Source organism: Trichechus manatus, unplaced genomic scaffold (genome assembly GCF_000243295.1).
Source record: "Trichechus manatus latirostris isolate Lorelei unplaced genomic scaffold, TriManLat1.0 scaffold00207, whole genome shotgun sequence".
In the NCBI taxonomy this organism is placed as follows: Eukaryota; Metazoa; Chordata; class Mammalia; order Sirenia; family Trichechidae; genus Trichechus; species Trichechus manatus.
The window spans coordinates 861,137-880,690 of record NW_004444143.1 but is presented as its reverse complement, the minus strand read 5'-3'; the positions used below and the strand labels follow the sequence as shown (position 1 = coordinate 880,690).

Here is a 19,554-nt window from a genome sequence, read left to right as displayed (position 1 = left end):
GTGCACCACTGCTCACTCCCTGGAATGGAGGAACTGGGCGCAGGTTACTGAACGAGGCTCAGCCAGACAGGGGCATTTCAGGACAGAGAACACAAATGTTCACAAGATTTGGAGGGAAAAAGGATTATTTGAAGGATAGAGGAAATTGGAACTTACCTGGGCCATGGCTTTTGGAATGGCCTGACCTGATCCACTGTCTCTGGATTCTTATCTTAGACAAGTGCAGAGTCCTGAAAAAGCAGAGTGGGAGAGGGGAGGCAGACCTCTGAGGAACTGAGCGTGCCTCGCCACTCCTAAACACCAACCAAAACCCAATCAGTCGCCTCCTCCGAGTTGATTCTGACTCGCGGTGACCCCACCTGTGTCCGAGTGGAACTGTGCTCCATAGTGTTTTCAATGGCTGACTTCTGAGAAACGGATCACCAGGGTTTTTTTCGGAGGTGCGTCTGGGTGGCCTCGAACCAACAATCTTACAGTTAGCGCTGAGCACATTAACCATCTACACCACCACGGGACGCCACTCCTAAACAACAATATGTGGCTCCTGAGTATTTGAAACGTGGCTAGTGTGACTGAGAAACTGAACTGTTAAATTTTACTTCATTTTAATTAATCTCCATTTCAATTTAAATAGCTCCAGAATCTGGAAGCAGATAATGCTCACAATGACATCGGGGGGCTGGGAAATGAATGTGTATGAATGAAGTAACGACCAGGGCAAGGACCAATGGATCTCACCCGTCACCGTAACCCTAGGACATAGGGGATCAATAAATACTGACCGAATAGTTAGAAGTTTGGTTTTCATCCAGCAATGAATGGAAAGCTACTGAAGAATTCAAAAAGGCAAGTGATATGCCAGATGATTTCACTACAGAGGAGTGAAATTAGAGCCAGGGAGAGCAGCTGGGAGGTGTTTGTATTTTACAAGCAAATAAAGAGGATCTGGCCCAGGACAATGGCAGTGGGAACAAAGAGGAAGGGGGTGAACTGGAGGTATAGACAAGAAGTGAAATCAACAGGCTTTGGCATTTGACTAGCTATGAAGGCAGAGAGATAGAGAGGAGTTAGGGATTCTTCCGTATTTATTGAGCTTCCACCTCTGCTGGCATGGCTCCAGGTGTGAGGAAGATGATGAATCAGGTCCCTGTCCAGTGGCTCTCATTCTAGTGGAGAGAGACAATAGACCAATCTTGATATACTGGTACTGATACTCCTCTTTATATGGCAGGTGCTAAAAGCTCTACAGAGAAAATAAAGCAGGGAGCTTTGGAGGACTTACAGGTGGCCCCAGAGGGCTTCACTGAGAAGGTGATATGTAAGAACGGCCTGAATGGGGTGAGGGAGCCATGCAGGTATCTGTGGGAAGGCTATTCCCAGCAGAAAACCTGTTGCCTTGGAGTCGATTTTGACTCATAGCAAGCCTACAAGACAGAGTAGAACTGCCCCATAGGGTTTCCAAGGAGCGGCTGGTGGATTCAAACTGCTGACCTTTTGGTCAGCAGCCTGAGCTCTTAACCACTGTGCCACCAGGGCTCAGCCTCAAGGCTCACCTTGATCAACAAAGAGGAAGGAGATCAGAGGGGCTGGAGTGGAGTGCGTGAGAGAAGAGGGGTCAGACATGAGCTCAGAAAAGTAGCTGGAAGCCAGATCACATGGGGCTTATAGGCTACTGGAAAAAGCTTGGTTTTTACTCATGAGTAAGCCAGGAAGCCACTAGACTAGTTTAAGCCAAGGAATGGCATAATGTGATTTACATTTAAAAGGATCATTCATGGAGAAGAGACTGTAGGGTAGGGGTGGGGGGAGGAGCAAGGAGACCTGTGGGTTCTCTGTTAGGCTTAAAACGAGCCACCACAGAAGTAGGAAGGAAGGATCTCGCCACCACCGAATGAAGAGCGAGGACTGAAGCACATCCTTTGGACCTGGGATCCCTGTGCTGAGAAGCTCCTGGAACCAGGAGACTGAGAGAGTTGTAACACTTAAGACAGCTAAAAGCAGCGGTGGAGAAACGGTGGCAGCAGAGGCGAGAGACCAGCAGGAGACGGTGCAGTGGGCTTCCCGGCCCACAGAACAAGAAAGCGGAGCACCTTCAGGCAGGAGGCTTGCTGGTGAGTAGGGTGCCCCCTGGCACTGGGAAGAGTTAAGTTTGCACAGAGCTGAGTGCCTTTGGGCCACGGCTTACTGGTAGAGTAGGGTGCCTCCAGCCACTTACAGGTGGAGCTAAAAGAGCTTTGTAACACTTGCCCATGCAGAGCAGAGGCCAGGTCGAGGGGCCGAGGGCCAGAGAAGCCTGCCTGTAGGCACGGCTGAGAAGAGGCTGTCCAGGTAGAAGAACTGTATCCTGAGCATTCCTGAACCTGAACTGTAACCTGTTACTTCCCTAATAAACCCCATAACTGTGAGCATGGTCTGTGAGTTCTGTGTGGCCATTGCAATGAATTATCAAACCCAGCAGAGGAGTAGAGAGTGCCGTGGGAGGGATGGCTAGTGTCAGAATTGGTAAAGATGGTGGAGAGAGGAGGCATGTCTGACCTCGGCCTCACAGGAATCAGCCTTGGGCTGTTGATCTGGATTTTCCTTCCCCCTTGGGAAGTTAGGGAAGGTCAGATGCCACCCCCATGCCATTATTACATATATCCAAGTGGGGATGTCAAGCATCTAGTTAGACATTTGATTCTGATTTAGGGAGAAAGTCCTAATCTAGAAATATAAAACTGGCCTATGGATGTTAGTATTGAAAGTCTTGAGATGAGATGAGATCACTCACAGAGTGAGTGAGGAAGAGGAGTGAACAAAGAGGCATGGAAAGGAGTCACCAGTGGGTAGAAGGAAAAACTAAGAGACAGTGGGATCTGGGGAGCCCAGTGAAGAAAGTGTACCGAGAAGGAAGGTGAGAATGCCAGCTGCTACTAACACACTAAGTGAGACGAGGAATGAGAACCGTCCGTTGGATATGGCACTGCAGAGATCAGGAGTCTCGACAAAAGCTGATTCTTTGGAGTGGAGCGCACCAAGCTTGACTGGGGTGAGTTCAACAGAGAACAGAAGGAAAGGAAGTAGGGACAAAGAGCCAACCCTTTAAGGACTTTTCCTGGAAAAAGCAAACAAAAAACAGAAATGGAGCTAGAGGTGGATACAGGGTCCAGGCGGGGATTTTTTGATGAAGGGAGAGATTACAGTAAGTTTTATACTGACGGGATAATCCAGTAGCCAGAAATTAACAAGGCAGGGATGGAGGAGACAATTGCCGGAGGAATGATCTTGAGTAGGAGAGAGGACATGGGAACCAGCACCCAAGTTTTGGGGGCTGAAGTACAGAAGATACAGGTAGTTCATGCCTAGGAAAGGCACATTCCTGAAATGGGTAAAGGAATGATCTGTGAGGTTCTAGGGTGAGGTGGGGTGGTGCTATTCACACACACTTTTCGTTTAGTTTTATCTTGACAACCACCCTGTAGGTTAAATGAAGTTGATTTCATTTCTCACTTTCTACAGAGAAGGAGCTAAAATGCCTGAGAGGTTATGAGATTCACTCAAGGTCATGTCGTTAGTAAATAACAGATGGGATAAGGGCCCGAGTGTTCTGTTTTCCTGCTGACGGACATTCCCATCAAAGGACTGCCTTCTGTGGTTACTGCCTTCAATGAGGGAATGGGTCATACATCCCAGGGCAGAAAGGGAGCAAGTGAGGGATTGAGAGATCCACGGGAGATGGAAACGGGGGCCTTTTGCAAGCGCTTTGTCACAGGAGACAGCTCAGATAAGCAACAGTTTCTTCTATTACTGGATGTGATGGAATCAGGGGAAAAGCCTGGGAGAACTTCTCAGAATTCAGAGGAAAAAGATACAGAAATGGATTCTGAAAATAAAGATCAGAGACATAAAAAAGAAATCCAGAAGACCTGATACATGTATAAAAGTGGAGAACAGAGCAGAACAGCTGGAGGAGAAGAGATGAATGGAAGAATATATACCCAAGGAGAGGAAACACTTGAATTTTCAAATTGAAAGCAACCCGAGAGCTTGTAAAAATTCATACAGAGCCACATCTGGATACAACCTGGTGACAATTCTGTAATTTTTACTTCAAGTATGATATTCACTACTCTTAAATGTCTGTGGACTATTTGGAATTCACTGTGTCATACCAGGTTTGTTCCCACTTGGGGTCTTTGTCCATTCTACCTGGAATGCTCCTTCCTCCGGAGAGTCACAGAGCTTGCTTTCTGCCTTCATCAAGGTCTCTGCTTAAGCTTCACCTCTGTGCCCAAACCATCTACAATCTCACCCCTTACCGCTCTCTCTCCCCTTCCCTGCTCTGTTTTTTCTTAGAGCTCTCTGGACAATATATTATATATTTGCTTGTCAATGATTTGACTCTTCCACTAAACTTTAGGATCTATGAACGGAGGGATCTTTGTTGGTTTTGTTTATCATTATTTCCTCAGGACATACAATAGTGCATGGGAGGCACTCAAACACTGCTTGAATAAACTTATGTAGGTATAAGATCACAACAAAAACCTTAAAATTTTACCAAAGTAGAAATTTCTCTGCCTATTTTCTGTGGCTATATCATAAGACAAAAAGAAATTCCAAGTGGATAAGGTATTTAATATAAAAAAGCTAAATAAACATAGACATATTTCAGACAAATATAAACATATTTCTATTTGGGGGGCATATGACACAAAAGGCAGAAAAATACAAATAAAAAATTGATATATTTGAGAAGATAAGAAAAATTCTACCTGAAAATACCAAAATCAAAAAGAAAAGGCACAAAGAGCAAACCTAATGTATTAATACTGGTTCATCACTTGTAAAAAAGGTCCCATGCTAAGCCAAGACGGTAATAATGGCAGAAACCGTGTGCAGATGGGAGAGGGAATATGGGAACACTCTCAACTTTCTGCGCCATTTTCTGTAAACCTAAAACTGGTCTAAAGAATAAAATGTGTTAAAAAAGAAATGGGGAAAAAGGCAAATGATAACATGAAAAGAAATAGCTGTTTAACTCATAAGTCAGATAAACAACAACGATGGACAGTGCTTTTAAAGATAAATTTTTGGAATAAAAAGCAACAGTTTTAGAAAAAACGAGCAATGTCTACAATGGCCAATTCACTAAATGATAAAATGGCCCATCACTTAACAGAAGTGTTTTAAGCCTCACTGGTAGAGAAGAGGACGCATGTGGAAACAACCAGGAAATAGCATTTTATAGCTGTCAGTCTGGCAAAGAGCGAAAGGACTGGTGATAGTCCATGTTAGCAGGACGACAGGAAATGACGTGGGAGGCCCAGCAGGCTACAACTGCTGTATACTCCCGTCGCGCAGTGCAGCAGGCGTTAAACCATGCGCGCCCTCCGACCAAGCAATTCCGTATCCGAGACGCTATCCAAAAGATGGGTGGGATGTATCAACGGAGACACTGTTGACAACGGAAGAAGTCTGGAAAGAACTTAAATATCCTTCAAAAAAGGATTGATTAAATAAAGTGTATCCGCAGAATGGAAACAATGTTGGCATAAAAGAACGATACAGATCTTTATTGGTGGATGGAAAGATGTTCAGTAACCAATGCTGGATGAAGAAGGTAGGTTACAAAATAGTATGTGTAGTATAATCCTATTTTTGTAAGAAAAATATACATACACATATATACTGGTACATATGTGTGTATGTATGTGTACTCATAGAAGACAGACTGAAGGATTTCCAACTAAATGTTCATAGAATCTGTCTCAAGGAGATATAATTCTGGGGATCTACGTGTTTTTCTGTATTAGTTTTTGCCATAAGCATATATCTTATAACCATAAAAATTAATATAATGAATCCCTCCTCACAGGTGGGGGGTAGACTATGAAGAGATACAAATGGAGTGATTCGTGAGTGACTGTGAGGGGCCTTGGGAACTTACATGCTGAAGGAGCCTGATGTTCTCGGTGGCCCTCGAGCCCTGAAAGGACAAGTCTGAAAGGACAGCTCAAAGCTCCTGACGTCCTGCGGAGGAGGAGGTGAGCTTCCACACCAAAGGCTTCCCCTTCCTGAGTCTCCTCACTCACCTGCGCACAGGCCTCTCCACTGCCCAGGGATGTCCTCCTTGCTCCAAAAAGAACTCACACCTAGTCTGGAGACAACCTCCTAGACACAGAAAAAGAGAGAAATGGGTCTTACCCAGGGTGGCAGGCCTTGTGAATGTTCCACCCCCACCTCGTTTTCCTTGCCTTCTGGGCACATGGAAAATGACATTTCTAACCCCTTGCAATTAGGCAGAGGGAGCCCTGGTGGCGCAGTGGTTAAGAGGTCAGCTGCTAACCAAAAGGTTGGCAGTTCAAATCCACCAGCCGCTCCTTGGAAACCCTATGCGGCAGTTTTACTCTGTCCTATAGGGTCCTTTTGAGTTGGAATCGACTCCACGGCAACGGGTTTGATGTTTTTGGTTTTGCAGTTAGGCAGGGCCACAGACTGGTTCTGGCCAAAGAAATATGAACAGAACTGACGTGATTTCGGTCTGAGGCACTGGAGAGACTGTGTACAATTCCCCCATCTCCTCTTCCTGGATGTGGTCATCTAGAAAGCTGTGCATTTCAGACAGTATACCTTTAGGATCGGGGGCCTCCTCTGGTCTGGGACTCCACCTATGCTGATTCACGTGGACATGCAGCATGAGCATGAAATAAAACGTTTGGTAAGCCACTGAGATTTGGGGGTTGTCTGCTGCCACAGCAGCAATCCTACCTGCCCTACCTAGTACACTAATTCGGCTAGGCTATGACTATATAAAATACAAATTCAGTCTCAGGGCCTTGGTCAAAACAAAAAAGGGCAATACAGGCAAAAAAAAAAAGGAAGTTTCAGAAATGACATAGCAGACTTGTCCATTTCCAAGGCTATAAATTTCAATGGGATTTTTCACAAACCCACAGTGTGAAACAAAAGACCCTAAAAGGCAGATTATGAGCTATGGGGCAAGTTGATCAGCAAAATGAAACTCCTCTTTAGATCTCAAACATCAAATCTTTGTACAAATCCTTCTGAGCAAAGTTTAGCCATCTACATACCACCCGGTAAAGTTTAAAGCTACATTCCTGAATTTTTCCTATCTCTGACTTGACATTCTTATCCTTTAGAGGCCCTGGGTCCTACATCTCACATGGCCTGGGCTGAGAGACCGAGGAAGTTGGCCAAGTCATGGGAACTAGACACATACAGGTATCTCCTCCTTAACTTCAGTAATTCATTGCTGAACAATCAGTCTGAGTAAAAACCCTGTTAACCTGACTATACTAGGCCCAAGATAGAGTCACTTATGCTAAGCTCCACGTCAGCAAACCAAACCTAACTAAATCTATTTCCTGTAAATGCCTGACCCTCCCAGAAGCAGACACCTAAACTAACTGATTAGGATTTACCTGCTCAGTTTAACCGAGTTCAAAACTTCCCCTTAATCCCAAACAAGGAAAGAAGGTGCCTGCCAGTCAGTCTGGAATTGTCCAGTGTAGTTTCCTTGTTCTTGGGTGTCTGTGTTACAGATTGAATTGTGTCCTCCAAAAATGTGTTGTAAATCCTAACCTCTATGCCTGTGGTTATAATCCTATTTCAGAATGGGCTGTCTTTGTTATGTTAATGAGGCAGGATTAGTGTAGGATGTGTCTTGAGTTAACAATCTCTTTTGGGAAGTCCCAAATTCGGACTTCTAGCCTCCTAAACTGTGATAAAATAAATTTCTGTTTGTTAAAGCCACCCACTTGTGGTATTCGTTATAGCAGCACTAGATAAATAAGATAGAATCTGGTACCAGAAGAGTGGGCTGCCGCTCTAACAAATACTTACAATGTGGAAGTGGTTTTGGAATTGGGTTATGGCTGGAGGCTGGAAGAGTTTTAAGGTGCCTAATAGTAAGAGCCTAGATTGCCTTGAAGAGACTGTTGGTAGCATTATGGATGTCAAAGGCAGTTCTGGTGAGGGCTCAGAAGGAAGTGAGGAGAGCCATAGGGAAAGTCTCTGTCATCTTAGACAGTACATCTGCACCATCAACAGAACGCTGCTAGACACGTGGATGTCAAACTGCTTCTGGTGAAGCTTTAAGAGAAAATGATGACCATGTGATTGGACAACAGAGGAAAGGCGATGCTTTTTATGCAGTGGCAAAGAACTTGCCTGAATTATTTTAAAATGTCTGGTGGAAGGTAGAACTTGTAAGTGATAAACTTGGATAGCTGGCCTAGGAGATTTCTAAGCAAGCTCTGAAAGGGGCCGTGTAGTTTCTCCTTGCCGCTTACAGTAAAACACGAGAGGAAAGAGATAGACTTAAAAATGAACTGTGCAAAATAAAAACAGAACTTGAAGATTTGGAAAATTCTGTTGGACAAATTACGAATGTTCACCAAGGATGTGGCTACACAGTCTTTTGTTAAAGCGATCAAGCCTGTGACTGATGGATCTAACCAACTGCCACAGCAGAAAACCCATCAGCTTAGACAGAAGGGGACAGAGAAAGAAAGAACGCTGTCTGCCTCTTGGAATTCTATAGGCAGGAAATGGGCCAAAGGAGCTACATCTGTTGTCTTCCAAGAAAAGAAAAGGACCATCCCTGGAGCAGCTCGGAGATCAGCAGAACTGTTGGAAGAAGCATGGGAAGCAGGGTCTTCTCGGTTTCAAAGTGTGGGGACATGGTCTCCTGGATCTTAAAGGGTGGGGCCACAGCCTCCTAGGTTTCAAAGGGTTGAATCTTCACCAACTTGGTTCTGGAGTGTGGGGTTAAGGTGTGCCAGGGGGATGGGGCCACTGCCCAAAGCTAAGGGGGCGGGGAATGCCATGTCCAAGGGGCAGAAGAATGCGGCTGAGGGGGTGGGGTTCCCCACTAAGATAGACTAAGAGAATGGAGCCGCCTAAAGCAGAGGGAGCAGAGTTGCCATCTCAGAGGGCCTGGAAGGCGGAGTTGAAGGCCAGGGCTGAGGGGTCTCCACCCAGAATCCAGGGGGCATGGCCAACACCCAGAATCTGGAGGGTGGGGCCATTGCCCAGATGGTTTCAGAGAGGATTATTTTTAAGCCTTGCAAGCTAATGTAATTCGTTTTGCTGAGTTTTGGGCTTGTTTGGTAACTGTTAACCCTTCTTTCCCTCCAATTACTCCCATTTGTAATAGAAAAGTCTACCCTGTGCCTGTTCTGCCATTGTACTTTGGAAACAGATAACTTGTCTTCTAGATTTCACAGGTTCCCAGATGAAGAGGAATTTTGCCCCAGGATCGAATACGCCTGAAGTCTCACCCGTATTTGATTGAGACGATTCAGAAGATGAGGTTTTGGACTTGGAGTTGATTTAAGACTTTTGGGGTGATCTGATGGGGTGAATGCGTTTTGCATGTGACAAGGACATGAATTTGGGGGGGCAAAAGGTGGAATGTTATGGATTGAATTGTGCCCCCCAAAAATATGTGTTGTAAATCCTAACCTCTGTGCCTGTGGTTATAATCCCATTTGGGAATAAATTGTCTTTGTTATGTTAATGAGGCCAGATTACTGTAAAGTGTGTTTGGAGTCAATCTCTTTGGAGATATAAAGGAGATCAAACAAACGAGGGACAAAGGCAAAGATAAAGGAAGAGCGATGCCAAGCCACATGAAGATTGTCCAGGAGTAGAAACTCAAAAGAGACAGGACCTTCGTCCAGAGCCGCCAGAGAGAAAGCCTCTCTCTAGAGCCGGCACCCTGAATTCCAACTTCTAGCCTCCTAAACTGAGAGAGAATAAATTTCTGCTTCTTAAAGACACCCACTTGTGATAATTCTGTTACAGCAGCATTAGACATCTAAAACAGTCTATGCCTATAAAACCCTTCTGCTTTGCACCTCTTTGAAGCTCTTGTCGGACTTCCAGACCAGACACTTCTCAATTCACGATTGCAAATAAAGCTTATGAGTTCATACACAAATTTAATCTTATGGAAATTTTATTTTTAACAACCCTAACCAGGTGCCTTTCCCTAAATATTTTAAATGTGAAAAATATACTGCATCACATTTCAACACCGAACTTCCATTAAATTCCTAAGATATAACTAAAACACAATGAAGACACTCATATGTAACAAACTATTAGGGTAAAAATTTCTTAGATAAAAATTTCTCTTCCTGATCACCAAGCAATCAATACGGTTATTAACAAATAGTTGCTTTGTGTGCAGTGATATGGGCCCTCTTAGGCCATCAACATCTGAACACCTCTTTTGCTGACATGCCAATTGTGATATAAAGAACATTTATCTTTGGTTCCTGTGAGATAGCCCTTGGAATTCCCCAACAGTGAAGGGGTCTTTATCTTCTAAAACAATTAGGCAAACTCAAATGTGTGCAAATGAGTGGGGGCTACTCAGACCCACCTCGTTATCTAACCTTAGGAAGGGAGGGGTGCATAATCCAATCATGTATATTCAATGATTCAATCAATCATGCTATGCAGTGAAGCCAATAAAAGGCTCTGAGGGCGGAAGTTTCGAGGGCTTCTAGGATTGGTGAGAGCAATGCTCTCAGGAGGGTGGCACGTCCGTGGGGACAGTGGAAGTCTTGTGCCAGGACTCCTCCCAGACCTCATCCTGTGTGTCTCTTCACTTGTATCCTTTCTGGTTATAATAATTGGGTGACTGTAAGTATAGACAATCTCTGTGAATTCTGTGAGCCATTCCAGTGAATTAACAAATGCACAAGGGCAAGGAGAGCCAGCAAGGGCTAGCATCTGCCTATGTGGCAGTCTGAAGGACAGAGTCCCTCTAACTTGTGTGCTTTGACTTAGCTCGGGGTGCCTAGGTCAGAGAAGGACTGCATGGGCAGCCAACCTGAAGGATAAAGTCCTTCTAATTTGTGAGCTCCAATCCAGCTCTGGGTGGCTAAGGTTGGAGAAAGAATATGCTGTGCGGGGCTGAAGAAGAAAGAGATGTGGGAAGGTGGGGACTGGATCCAGGTGGGAAATGGATTCATCAGACCCTTACCATGCAGTTAGCAATGAAGGTGGGATGTGCCCACTGTGCCCCTTGCTTAGGGCACCAATCTATGCACTTGTCAAAATATTTACACGACTCTGATGTTCTACTAATTGCATTTGGAATGTAACTTGAAACTTTTCCTGTGTCATTAAAAAAAAAGTTGTATTGAATATTGTGGATGTAAACAGAATAATTTTTTCCAGTATAAACATCAGTCAGAAATCAATACATTGAGAGATATGTACATTCTCCGGCAACGTTCAGTATTGTGAGGGAGACAATGGCAGATTGGTTAAATAAATGAAAGGTTTCTATATAACAAGAATTCTGAGTACTCACAAATTAAGTAGCAACGTTATTAAGCAGTAATGTTAACGACATAGAAAATGCTCAAGATATGGTTAGTACAAACAAGCAGGTTTTAAAACAGGAAAGGCATCATGTGGTCCTATTTGTAAAATATATGCATATATCAATATAGACAGACAAAATCAGAAGGAAAATGTCTGAGTTTTATTCCTAAAGATTATTTTAGTTACCTCTGGGTTGTGATCTTAAATTTTCTTATTCTTTACTAGGTGTATTTCCTTTTTTATTTTCAATGATCATGCACTGATTTTTAATGTTTATTTTCAAAGTCTGTTAAATGTAAGCCACTCTCAAATCATAGATAAAAAAGACTTACTTTTTTAAACAATCTTCTAACAATATTCTAAACAGCTGTATTTTCACAAATGGCTTTTGTTGATTTTGCTTATTCAGCTCCCAACAGTTGCAAATTTCCTGATTTTCTAACTATAGTCCTGTGTGTTGGAGTTTTGCCTGAAAAAAAACAACTAAGAGTCATTTGGGCCATGTCATACATTAGGACCATGTCATATGTTAGTGATGCTTCCTTTCATCCCTTCTTGCCAGATGTGTTCACTGTTTCTGCACTTGCCCTGTTTGCTCCATCGTACTCTGAACAGCTGCAGAATCATGTTGCTCCACTGGTCATACTTTGGATTTCTGATGACTAGATGAAAACCTGCAGGGAATACAGGTGACCCAAGGAAACTAATTCACCTCCATAGGATTCTTAGGGGATCAGTCTTAGACATGACATGATGGTGGCTGCTCTGGTCATACAAGCACCTCCCTCTTATGAATTCTCACAGCAAATCAACAGGGCAAACTAGTGCTCTTTATGGCCCAGTACACAAGTTTTACCACCCCTATTATACTATTTGCAAGTTAAAAATAGATTAAAAATGAATTTTAAAAGCTGTAACTTTTTTAAAAGCAATTTGTCTCCCCAAATACTAGGTTAGGATTTTGCATATTTGCAAATTCTTAATAAATGTCTAACAGCTGACCCAAAGATTCATTTTCTAGGTCTTTATCCTAAGGAATTCACTGTAAAAAAGAGTTGCACGTACAAGAATATTTTGGGGACTATTTCACAACTAACAAGTGGAAATATAAATAGTAGGCAATAAAATGAATAAATTAAGGTACATCTTGATGATGGAATACTATATAGTGATTTGAAACCATAATAGCACCATAGACAAGGACTATTCAATAAAGTATTATCAAATGAGGAAGGCAGGTTACAGAATTTATGTAAAAGTGGTAATAGAGTAGAACTGTGCTCTATAGGGTTCTCAATGGCTGATGTTTCGGAAGCAGATTGCCAGGCTTTTCTTCCGAGGCTCCTCTGGGTAGACTTGAACCACTAGCCTCTTGGTTAGCAGCCAATCACTTAATCATTTGTGCCACCCAGGCAGCATATATAAAAGTGATGTTGTTCTTGTTGTGTGCTGTCGAGTCAATTCATATAAAGAGATACCACTCGAAAAAACCTCTCATACTAACACCACAGAAATATATTTGAAATGTATCCATCAAAATACTAATAGGATTTCTCTCTAGATGGAGGAGTTACATTTCCAGCAAGTTTCTAGATATTTGTATCAAGCCTATATAAATTTCGTAATAGAAACCATACCCATACTGTTCTCATCTAAACATAACCAGAGGTCCGGCTGGTATTTACCGGGCAGTAGGACAACTGTGAGCCATTAAGACAATGTCTATGACATGAATGGGGACAAAAACGGGAATTTGTGTGACTGAAACAAATGACAACCATAAGTTCTTTGACAGTCCTTTAAATGTGGACTCATATTCTCTGGGGCACTGGGATCGCTTCATCATCAAAAACATTTTGTGAATGACCAATTTTCAAGTACGTGGAATTTCCATATTAAATAAGACAGTGTATGCAAAGCAGAGAGCATAATGTTAGGCACACAGCAAGTTTCAAATAAATGTGAATTCCTTCTTTTCCATTCAATGACTAGTTGAATTCTTTTTGGATAGAAGAATCTTTGCAAAAATTCTGAGCACTTTTTGTTCATTTTGAAAGTTGCATCATTGGAGCAAAAGGATTTGCAGTATTCTGATTAACTCTCTGTAAAGCATGCATTTTATTCGCTGCATAATCTGTTATATAACTACAATATATGATGGACCATTCCTCTTCTGTTTCACTATTGTTGGGCACAAATTTTGGGCAATATCTTAAAGGCTGTTACCAGGTATTATTGTCTTTCATTCTAGATCTGTGGTTCTAAATCCTGGGGTCATGAACCTCTGCAAATCTCATGAAATCATAAACCTTCTTCTCAGGAAAAAAAAATTCAGATGGATAAATCTCTGCAAAACATGTGCATTAAACTTCATGGAGTCTGCAGAGCCTTGAAGTCTAAATGTGGGATTCAGGACCTTGTTTAAAACCCTGCTGTATAAAAAACAAACCAAACCTGTTGCTGTTGAGTTGATTCCGACTCATAGCGACCCCACAGGACAGAGCAGAATTGCCCCATAGGGGTTCCAAGGAGCAGCTGGTGGATTTGAACTGCCGACCCTGTGGTTAGCAGCCAAGCTCTTAACCACTGTGCCACCAGGGCTCCCCTGCTGTATAAACCACTGGAATACCAGGTTAATCTTCTCATTTATAAACATCAAGTACTACTAGCTCCATTCTTTAATTGTTTCTGATTTCTCAAAAGAATGAGCATTTGGCCTGAAACAAATTTAGGACTAACTACGCAAAAACTCAAGTGCCCAAAATAAAATCCCATATGGCTAGTGAAACAAAATTTTACTCTTGGGCTCTCTGGCAATATCCCAGTCTAGTGAATCCAGATCTCTGTCATAGGTCCCCAATTATATTCTCATTCTGCGGTGTGATTAATTACTTTTGTGTGTGGCCTTTCTAGCCATGGTCTTGTGACCCCCACCCATGTGACTGTGTGATAGGGTAACTGTGGCCTACCAAGGGGATTGGTTAGTTTTGCCTTAAAAGAGAGTCAATTCCAGAGCAGACAGAAGGAGCTCACCGCCAAGGAAGGAGAGACCAGCAGCAGAGACCCGGCAGCAGGAGACAGCATGGTGTACTTCCCTGCCCACAGAGAGAAAGCTAAGTGCCTTTGGGCACAGATCGAGGGCCAGGGAGAGGCGTGCCTGCAAGCACAGCTGGAGAGAGGCTGTCCTGATGGAAGGACTGTATCCTGAGTGTTCCTGAGCCTGAATTGTTTAACTGTTACTTTCCTAATAAACCCCATAATTGTGAGTATGGTCTGTGAGTTCTGTGTGGCCATTGCAATGAATTCTCAAACCCGGCAGAGAGTGCTGTGGGAGCGACGGTTGGTGTCAGAATTGGTAAAGACGGAGGAGAGAGGAGGCATGTCTGACTCCGCCTCACAGGAATCAGCCTTGGGCTGTTGATCTTGATTCTCCTTCCCCTCGTGAAGTTGGAGGAGGTCAGACACTGTTCCCACACCGTTTTTACATACTCCTAAAAGCCAGGCACAGGCTATGACCTTGTTCATCTACCCAGACTGTGAAGATGGCAGATATGTGCAATGCAGTGCCACGTGAGCCAGGGTATCGCATACCGCTGCGCAGGGGCCACCGTGGAGACGCTGGAACCGTCGTCCACTGCTGGCTGGAATGTAAAATGGGGCAGTCACTGTGGGAAACAGTTTGGTGGTTCCTCAGAAAGGTGAACACAGAAGTACCAAATGACCCAGCAATCCTGATTCTATGTATACACCCAGAAGAAGTGAAGGCAGAAATGCAAACAGAAACCTTTACACCAACGTTCACTGCAGTACTTTTCACTGTAGCCGAAAGGTGGAGACAACCAAAATGTCCACCAGTCGATGAACGGATAAGCAAAATGTGATATATACGTACAACGGAGTATTACGCAGCCGAGAAAAGAAATGAAGTTCTGATACACGCCACTTCATGGATGACCTTGAAAACATTATGCTGAGCAAAATAAGTCAGTCGCGAAAGGACAAACACTGTATGATGTCACTTGCATGAAATAAGCAAATATGTAGAAACCAAGGATTATTAATGGTTACCAAGGGTGGGGGGGAGTTTTTGTTTGGAGGGCATTAAGATTATGTTAACGGTGGTGGAATATTTTCGATGAGGATAGCAAGCATAGTGGCACAACATGAAAAATGTAATCAATGTCACTGAGTTGTCAATGTGGAAATTGTGTTCGCAGATGTTTTGGTGTGTTTGCACAATAAAAAAAATAAGAGGGGGGAACCCTATGGATCACAACGGTCCCATCCTATTGTGCATGGGGTATCCATGCGTAAGGGGCTGACTCAAAGCAGCTAACAACAACAAGAACAAAACTATACATACATGTTTTACTTTTGACCCAGCAATCCCATGTCTATGAATTTATTCTGAAAATATATCCCCAACAATATGAAAATACATGTACGTAAGGTTACCCATCGTAGCCTTGTCTGGCTACACTGGAAACACTGGAAAATATTGGAGGCAACTTAAATGCCCACATATAGGAGATGGTTGAATAAATTATGGTACCTCTACACAATCCTGTGCAGCTATAAGAAGGAATGATGGAGATCTCTATGAACTGACATGGAGTGATTTCTGGGATACACTGTGAACTCTAAAGAGCAAAGGACAAAGAAGTATACAGAATACGCAACTTTTCATGGAAGAAATAAGCAGATACATACCTATCTTGCTCATTTGAAAACAACAACAACAAAAAAAACCCACACAGATATAGGAAGGATAAAACAAAAATGAACGAGACTGGTTATCTACAATGGGTGGGTGGGAACAGGGTGGAAGGAATGGGGGAAGGGGAGAGAAGAGATGATGGGGGAGAGACTGAGTTGATTTTTGTCTAGTTTTGACTTTTAGAACCATGTTAATGTTCAACATACTAAAAAATAATTTATATCAACCAGGATGTGGAGAGAACCAAAATGAAATAGGAACAGTAACAAATGACTCTACCTGTATTACAGATGAATAACTACACAGGTGGTAGGGAAGAGAGTAGCTTTGGGCAACTGTGTTGTCACTGTATACTGTGAGACTAAAGATGTAAAGAACCGTAAAGAATCGTGTGGGTATGGGAGTAGGGGTTAGCGAATCTGAAACTATACACAGGACTGAGCAAATAAAACAAATCAACACCGTAGGTAATGACAGCCAAGTTTCTGTCACAGGGAGGAGCTACAAAAAAGGAAATGGAGAAGGCTAGAATGAACCCTGTTGTGTTGTACTGGAACTGGATATATTGGTATGAACTCAGGGCTTATCTGTATACGTGTATATATACAGTTACATTTAGATTTGTGCGTATATGTTGTTAGCTGCCACTGGTTGACCCTGACTCATGGTGACCTTATATACAACAGAATGAAATGCTGCCCGGTCCTGCACCATCCTCACAATCAACAGCATGTTTGAGTCCAAAGACTCAACACAGATATAGATACCCCTCCATATACAAAGAAGAAGCCCTGTTGGTGCAGTAGTTAAAGGGATCGACTGCTAACTGATGTGTCAGCAGTTCAAAGCCACCAGTGGCTCCGTGGGATAAAGATGTGGCGGTCTGCTTCCATAGAGATTTACAGCCCTGGAAACCTATGGGGTAACTATGAGTCGGAATGGACTCAATGGTAGTGTGTTTTTTTAATATATACAGAGGAGCCTTGGTGGCACAGCAGTTAACAGCTCAGCTGCTAACCAAAAGGTCAGCAGTTCGAATCCATCAGCCACTCCTTGGAAACCCTATGGGGCAGTTCTACTCTGTCTTATAGGGTTGCTATGAGTCAGAATTGACTTGACTGCAAGGGGTTTGGTTATATATACAGATACAAATACTTTGTAGATGAGAAGGCCTAGAAACAATGACATCCCAGTAGTGATGAGCACACTGAATCTCGGTTTCCAAACATCATTTTCTAATAAAAGGAACCAGTGCTCCCTGGGAAAGTGGCTGATTCTAGGACTGGGGCAGGAAAAGCATAATGTCAGCCTGGAACATCTTGTGGAGCCAGAAAATAAGGAAGTACTAGAAGAAACAAAGGGAACATGTTGAAAGGACATAAAAGTCAACTCAAGGGGGCCCCCAATGGCCAAACGTGGGATGATTTGAGTAATAAAGTAGATGATAGTAATGGATTATAACCCATAGAATAAAAAAAAAAAAATCCAGTCAAAACTCATATAAATAATAAACAAATGGGGAGAAGGAAAATTTCTTCCTTACAATAGTATTCTAATAAATAAATGTAGAAGGAATTGCAGAAACAAAAAACAGTCATTTGGCAGACTTTTTCAGGCAAGAATCATCAAGGGATGCTAAGATTATTCAGTGAAAGTAGGATGACACACAGGATATTTACATAGGCTTAAAGTATTTCTTCTCAGATATTTATTACAAAGACAAAAATAGTAACTTTGCAGTGGAAAAACCTGGCAGATGCCACCTCAACTAAGAAATTAAACTTAACAACACCAGTAATGAAACAAACTGACCTCATGGGTCCCTTGATATGATGCACTGAGAAGGCCACATCACTTCTGTGACAGTCTTGTCCCAAATGTGTAACCTGACTTCATGACGAGGAAGCATGAGATGACCCCAAACACTCTACGTTGAGGAAGCTACAAAATAAATGGCCAGGACTCTTCAAAAGTGTCAAGGTCATTGTAGGCTGAATAATGGCCAAAGATACTAAGTCCAAATCCCTGGACGTTGTGTCACCTTATTTGGGAAAAGGGTACTTGCAGATGTAATTAAGTTAAGGATTTTGAGATTACTCTGGATTATCCAGCAGGGCCCTAAATACCATCATAAGTGTCCTTATAGGAGAGAGGTGAAGGGACATAACACACCGAGAGAAGATGATGTGAAGATGGAGGTAGAGATTGAAGCAATAGGGCCACGAGCCCAGGTATGCTGGGCACAAGAGACACAGCACACAGTCACATACCCACAGCCTCCAGAAGCTGGAAGAAACAAGGAGTGGATTCTCCCCTAGAGCCCTCAGAGTGAGCACAGTCCTGTGAACACCTTGCGGTGCAATGGATCACTTTTGTGTGGCCTTTCTCGCCATGGTCTTGTAATTCCCACCCAAGTCACTGGGTGGGACTGTGCAAATAGGGTAATTTCGGCCCACCAAGGGGATGTGTCAGTTTTGCCATCCCACTGGGCTTGAAATGAGCCACCCCAGAGGAGCGAAGGAGAATCTTACCACCAAGGAAGAACAGCCAGGAGCAGAGGGCGCAGCCTTTGGACCCAGGATCCCTGCGCTGTAAAGTTTCTGGAAACAGGAGACAAAAGAGAGAGCAAGCTGTAACCCTGAAGACGGTGAGAAGTAGTGGCAGGAGAGACCGGCAGGAGACCGCACAGTGAGTGCCGGGGGTGCCTCTGGGGACTGATAGGCAGGGGCTAAAAGAGCTTTGTAACACTTGCCGGAGCAGAGCACAGGCTGAGAGCCATAGAGAGGTATGCCTGCGAGCACAGCTGAAAAGAGGCTGTCCAGATGGAAGGACGATATCCTGACTGTTCCTGAGCCGGGATTGTAACCCCGTCATCGTTGAGTATGGTCTGTGAGTTGTGTGACCATTGCAACGAATTCTCAAACTCAGCAGAGAAGGAGACAGTGACGTGGGAGGGACGGTTGGTGTCAGAATTGGTAAAGATGGCGGAGAGAGGAGGCATGTCTGACTCGGCCTCATGAAAATCAGCCTTGGGCTGTTGATCTTGATTCTCCTTCCCCCTTGTGAAGTTAAAGGAGGTCAGACACTGTCTCCACGCCATTTTTACAACCTTGATTTTGGACTTCTGACCTCCAGAACTGTTAGAGAATAGATTTCTGTTGTTTTAAACCACTAAGTTCATGGTAATTTGTTACAGCAGCCTCAGGAAACTAATATTGTCGTAAAAGACAAAGAAGGTTGAGAACTGTGCCAGATGAAAGGAGACTAAGAAGGCTGTCCAACCTGTGATCCTGGATGGGACCCTGGCCTAGAAAAAGGGCATTAGGGGACACTGATGGAATTTAAATAAGGTCTGTAGATTAGTTAGTAGTACTATATCAATGTTACTTTCCTGGTTTTGATCATTGTACTGTGATTAAGATGGTAACATATGGGGAAGCTGGGTGAAGGGTGTATGGAAACTCTATTTTTGCAAAATTTTAATGTCTGAA

The 19,554-nt window shown here is 43.3% G+C and overlaps 1 protein-coding gene across 1 annotated transcript in view; it reads right to left on the bottom strand.

Annotated features, from left to right (window-relative positions):
• ZNF565 (zinc finger protein 565) overlaps positions 1-11,908 on the bottom strand; it is a 29,597-nt gene extending 17,689 nt beyond the window's left edge. Inside the window, exons 1-3 of the mRNA XM_023742274.1 lie at positions 11,679-11,908; positions 6,075-6,153; positions 157-230 (exon numbers count right to left, since the gene is read on the bottom strand). Of these exons, the coding sequence (XP_023598042.1) occupies positions 157-165 (9 nt within the window). The 5' untranslated portion in view covers positions 166-230; positions 6,075-6,153; positions 11,679-11,908. The remainder of the gene's footprint in view (positions 1-156; positions 231-6,074; positions 6,154-11,678) is intronic.
• Between the last annotated feature and the right edge of the window lie 7,646 nt (positions 11,909-19,554).